At 37.3% G+C, this 5,924-nt stretch overlaps 1 protein-coding gene and 1 long non-coding RNA gene across 3 annotated transcripts; one reads left to right on the forward strand and one right to left on the reverse strand.

Annotated features, from left to right (window-relative positions):
* Positions 1-247: 247 nt before the first annotated feature.
* Positions 248-2,340, forward strand: LOC109172970 (dof zinc finger protein DOF2.1-like). 2 transcript variants are annotated; one of them, XM_019322219.1, is made up of 2 exons: positions 248-575; positions 1,147-2,340. In XM_019322219.1, exon 2 carries the CDS (start codon positions 1,160-1,162, stop codon positions 1,967-1,969), a length of 810 nt encoding a protein of 269 aa, XP_019177764.1. In that variant the 5' UTR covers positions 248-575; positions 1,147-1,159; the 3' UTR covers positions 1,970-2,340. The 2 variants fall into 2 exon arrangements, with proteins under 2 accessions (XP_019177764.1, XP_019177769.1); XM_019322224.1 differs by having other exon boundaries at positions 248-574; positions 1,150-2,340.
* Positions 2,341-5,107: 2,767 nt separating this feature from the next.
* Positions 5,108-5,594, reverse strand: LOC109172986. Its single transcript, XR_002052830.1, has 2 exons — positions 5,404-5,594; positions 5,108-5,175 (listed from the first exon to the last, which is right to left on the reverse strand). It is a non-coding gene; the product is annotated as an uncharacterized LOC109172986 (long non-coding RNA).
* Between the last annotated feature and the right edge of the window lie 330 nt (positions 5,595-5,924).

The raw sequence follows: 5,924 nt of genomic DNA on the forward strand, positions 1-5,924 counted from the left end.
GAATATTGTATAGTCTATTGATGAAGAGTAGAGTAGTATACTAAATGTTGGTTATGCCTATAATCACGTAACTAGAATTAGACCTAAATTATTGTTTGGATGTGGGAATAGTTGCATGGTGGCGTTAGATTCCCCTTACAGCAGAACTACTATACTATACTGGGTCTCATTCCCATCACCATTCTGTTGATCATCATCATATATATATCCAGAAGAATGAAATGATCCGTTGATGTATAGTATATGTAGGCCAGCCACAGAGGGTGAAAAATCCAAGAGAGATATATGCATGCACGCATCCCGGTACACCTATATTTTGTAATCATTATACGCACTCACCATTTTCTCTCTCATGCAATATAGAGAGAGAAAGAGAGAGAGAGACAGACAGACAGAACCAGGGAAGAAGGAAGAAGAATCTCTCTCTGTCTGCATATATTATAAATATATATATGTATCAGCATGGAAGCTAAGACTGCAAGTCTGCAAGAGCGTCATTAACCACCTTCATCTGAGATATTCATCTTCATATATAATCACATCTCTTCTGGAACCCAATCCTTCAAAGCTTTCAGGTATATATATATATATTCTTCACTCCTTGAATCCCTTTCTTTGATTTGTTTCTACCATTGTTACAAAGGAAGTAGTGGAAGAATACATTTAATTTCTTGGTTTGAGCCGATCAATTATTGATAATTTATGTTAGGTTTATTTCATCATAATTTTTTGCTTAGTTAGAATCGCATACATTTGTTCACATCCTTTTTTGATAATTTGAACTCGTTAGTTATATATGAACAACTTAAATTGATTTTTTTTTTTTAATCTTTTTTGCTAATCCCTTTATTTGATTTGTTTCTACAAACCATCGTTACAAAGGAAGAAGAAAGAATATTTTTTGGTTTGAATTAATCAATTATTAACGATTTAATTAAATTGGTTTACTTTATTATGGTATTTGACATATTAGAGTCACACTATTGATCACAGTTTGAGCTTTTAGTTTATTTCTTTTTTTGCAAATTAGGGTCATAAGACAGTACACATACACCTTCAGATAGTGAGACTGCAAGTTTAATTGTCACTCAAAATAAAATAATAAAGAAAGGTTTTAGGTGGTCTAATATTGTTTGGAATTTGCAGGGCGGGAATTGAAATGGCATCTGCACAGACACTGGAAAGCATGTTGGGTTGCAGAAAAGCAGAGCAGCAAGAGAAGAAGGCGAAGGCGGCATGTGCAGATGAGCAATCTGCATTGAAATGCCCAAGGTGCGATTCCACCAACACAAAGTTCTGCTACTACAACAACTACAGCCTATCTCAGCCCAGGTACTTCTGCAAGTCCTGCCGCCGCTACTGGACCAAAGGCGGCACCCTCCGCAACGTCCCCGTCGGCGGCGGCTGCCGGAGAAACAAGAGATCCTCTTCCCGCCCGGCTCGAACTAACCAAGACCCATTATTGTCTTCACTCACCTCTAGCCCCATTCACCCGCCATTGATGCCCTCCCTCGCCACCCTGCCTTATGACAGGCCAATCATCTGCAACAACAACGTTAACCCCGCCTGCGATGTTCTTGAAAGCTATGGGTTATTGGGCGGTGGTGGGTTTCTGCAAACTCCGGCGACCAACGGGCTGTTCCACAGTCTGTGCTATGGGATTGGGAGTGATGATCAGCAGAGTAACAGTGTGGAGTGGAATGGTGGAAATGGGGAAATAATAATGGGGAATTCTTCATATCATCAAGATCGGATATGCGGCAGCGGTGGGGTGAAGCAAGAGGTGTGTTATGGAAGAGATGAAGGTGAGAGCAGGCTGAACTGGGGATTTCCATGGCTGCTGCAGGGTGGAGGAGAAGGTGCCAACAACAGTGATGTTATAATTAGCTCAAGCAGACAAAGCTGGAATGAGAATGGGTTTGGTCCTTATTCTTGGCATCATGGGCTAATCAACAGCCCACTCATGTAGGATCATATATGAACATTTTATGTTAATTCATCAATTACAAACTTGTGTGCTAGCTAGCTAAAATCTTTAATCTTTTCAAGAAAAGAATGATAGTAGTATTTTGTTCGTTATATATATATATATATATATATATATATTTGTGATTGGAGAAATCGCACCAACTATCTGAAGGTGTTGATAAAGGATACAAGGTTAATAGACCTTGTGGCTTGGTTGAGGTTGCTCCTAGTTTGTTATATTCTTAGATTAGACTGTCTAGAAGATCAGATTAGGCTGGGTTTATTTCAATTTTGATTTTCAATTTTTCTTTCATCCTTCTCTATTTCTGAAATTGGGTAAATGTACAAGTAAATGAATTTCCTATCTTTCTTCTTCCGACAAATGGAGAGTTTTTATAATTTGTAAAAGGCACAAGTGTCAAATAGGCTCATTTACTACTTTAAAGTGCTCAATTCCCCATCAACTAAAATATAATATAATTAGACATACTTATCTCTAAAAATTTGTCAATTAGCTTTATTTGCAGGTTACCTACGGGTTGCCACTCCACACTGCTGACATGTAATTATATTTAAATAAAAATGGTGATGATGTGGAATTCAAATAAAAATGGTGATGACATGTAATTCATCAAAAATGGTGATGATGTGGAATTCAAATAAAAATGGTGATGTTGTGGAATTCAAATAAAAATGGTGATGACATGTAATTCATCACCATTTTTATTTAAATATAATTACATGTCAGTAGTGTGGAGTGGCAACCGGGAGGTAACCTGCAAAAAAAAGCTAATCCACAAATCTTTAGAGGTAAGTGTGTCTAATTACATTATGTTTTAGTTGATGGAGGGAATTGTGCACTTCGAAGTAGTAGATAGACCTATTTGACACTTGTGCCTTTATAAAATCATTCTTAATCTTGCTTAATTAGCCTGTCCCGTTTTCTTTAGAATGGCTCCTCTCATTAATTGACTAGCTAAATAATGAATTTCACCTTTGTAACATAAGTGGTACCATAGCTAGATATTCCAACTTTGCATATTGAATGACAATTCATTACGCCTATTAATTTATCAAATTGCAAAATTTTCATGAAGTTTTTTTCGATATATATCAACCAGGGCAAGATTTATGTAATTATGTTAGTTTCTTACTTTATTTTTATTTTTAAAAAAAAAAAACTTATTTTACTGTATATAAAAAAATTCATATAAGATTTCGTGATTTTATTAGTGAAAAGAATTCAAATAAGATTTCGGGAGGATTTTTGAATCATAAAATTTGTTTAATTAAAATGTCGGGATTGAATTCTACTAAAGAAATTAAAATTTGAGAGGTAATAATTTGATCTTGTTGTGAGCATTAAAATAAGTATTTGAGGGTCTATTATACTAGTTAAAGCACATCTTACAATTTATTTTATTCTCCCTAACAATTTATTTTCTCTATCCATTTCTAGAGGATGAGCGATTATGAACACTTAAATTTGCAGTTTAAACTTATAAAATTAGTTTGATAAAATTAGAAGGGTTACTTTTTTTTTTTTTTTTTTTTTTTGGGGGGGGGGGGAGGGGGAGAGGAGATTCAATTTGGTAGCTCCATTATATTATACTTCTTCAGTCTCATTTTGTTTGTTGGTTCGATTAACAAGATTAGACTGAATTTATTTTTAATTTAATTTTTATAATATTAAGTTTAGTATTAGTATATAAAATTTATGTATTTAGAAACTACATTAAAAACATTATTAAACACAAAAAATTAAATTTTAAAATAATTTAAAATTATTAAAGAAAATAAATAATAAAAAAGAGTTAATTTGAGTAATAAATAATAAAAATAGCATACAAATAGTATTCATGCTAACTACCCTGTGGGTGCCCCATTAGCGGCAACCCAATGACTACATTTGTTTCCAACATGCTAACGTGTGAACTCTTCGTGCTGCAGCTACAGTTTGGTGTTTGTACCTTTTACTGGGGTAGACCACCATAAACGGTGCATTACGTTCGCTTGCGGGTTGCTAACTCGAGAAGACGTTGCCTCATACGTGTGGGTTCTCGAGAGATTTAAAGCTGCAATGGGAAAGAGCCCCTTGTGTGTCGTAACTGATCAAGACCCGGCTAAGAAGAGTGCTATTGCACAGGTATTGCCGGAGTGCTGGCACCGTTACTGCATGTGGCATATCATGACCAAAGTGAGCGAGAAAATCTGGGGTTGAATTGTCAAAAGAACAGACTTTCTGAACCCAGCTTAACAACGTTGTGTGGAATGAGACCATTGGCATTAGTGATTTTGAAACGCAATGGCAGTCGTTAATGAAAAAGTACAACTTAACAGGGCATCGATGGTTCACCAAGTTATACACAGAACGGGCGTTTTGGATTCCATCTTATTTTTTAGATTTACCCATGAGCGGTGTCCTACGTACCACATCGCATTCAGAATCAGAGAACAGTGCGTACGGTAAAAGCACACGCCCACATTGTAGCCTGGTCGAGTTTTACGTGCAATACGAAAGTGTCCTGGAAACGCAACGACACAGACAAAGCAAACTAAATGCTGAGAGTGAGGGGTCCTTTCCTGAGTTCAAAACTCCTTTAGCATTGGAGCGACACACAGTGCAGGTATTCACCCTAACAGTGTTTTATGAGCTCCAGCTAGAGATTGAGGCTGCATGTTTTTATTGTAAGGTTGTGGGGATCTGTGCTGATGGTGAGTGCATCCGTTACGACATTAAAGGGGAGTACAACGTTGTCCACACTGTTGAAACGACATCCAGCTTCCTACCCCTACACCAAAAGGACCAAAAACAATCAACAACATTGTGCACATGCAAGACGCAGCAGCGCACATACAAAGCAAAAAATGACCTCAAACTAAATCCAACACCAAAAAAAAAAGAAAAAGCCATTCCACAGCTAAACACAAAAAAAAAAAAAAAAAAAAAAAAAAAAAAAAAAAAAAAAAAAACATTGTAATGCCAATTCCCAAAACGCATAACATGCACAGGGTTACACACAACAATGCACAAACCAGGAATCCACCAACAATGTGCAAACCAGACTGAATACGCAAAATGCACAAACTAAAGCCTCTGAATACACAAACCAGTTAATACAGACTAACCAGTTAAGCCGCCGCCGCCCTCTTCTTCTCCGAGAAGTGCTTCGGCTTCTTCACGAAGTTCTTGGATGTCCCAACAATCTGTAATGAATGCCCAGAAACCCAAAATTCTCAGAAATTTGTAAACAAAATCGCCAGAAATCAAGATCTTTACGCCCAAATTCTCAAATCTTTTCCTTAATGTGATTGGATTTTTCTCAAGCAATCAAGCATTGAAGCAGTAAAAACAGATAATCAAACAGAGAAACGGCATTAAACCCGGATTAAAAGCAATAAAATCTTTAGAAAAAATGCAGTAAATAAGAATACCTTGCAGCCGAGAGAGCAGAAGCGAAAGGAATCAAGGAGGCTGCGCTCACAGACCTCACAGGTATTGGTGACGCCCTTTCCCGACCTGGGCTGCGGCCGTTCATTCAAGAACACAACTTTAGTGCTGTTGATAATGTAGGTCTGAACCGAAGAGATGTCCAAAAACTTCTGAATCTCATTAACTCTGATCACATCATACCCCCCACCGCCAGAACAAACACACACCCTCTCCCCACTACCAAACCAACACCCTGTTTACAATTTAAAAAAAAAAAAAAAAAATTGTCTCCAACCAAAAACCTCGCCCGCCTCGTCGGAATGCGAAAACCCTAGTTGCCACCGACCACCGTCGAACTAATCTTCGAACAAAATGATAGAAACAAAAATACGAATAAAAAAAGACTTAGGAATACCTTGAACACCACTGGTAGCCTCCCTCTTCCGACGCTTTGACCATCGGATGGAAGACCAAGCTATGGAGAATCCGATCGAGGAAACGGCTTTAGAGATTGGTTCGAAGA

The sequence above is a fragment of the Ipomoea nil genome, unplaced genomic scaffold (assembly GCF_001879475.1).
Source record: "Ipomoea nil cultivar Tokyo-kokei standard unplaced genomic scaffold, Asagao_1.1 scaffold0146, whole genome shotgun sequence".
Classification (NCBI taxonomy): Eukaryota; Viridiplantae; Streptophyta; class Magnoliopsida; order Solanales; family Convolvulaceae; genus Ipomoea; species Ipomoea nil.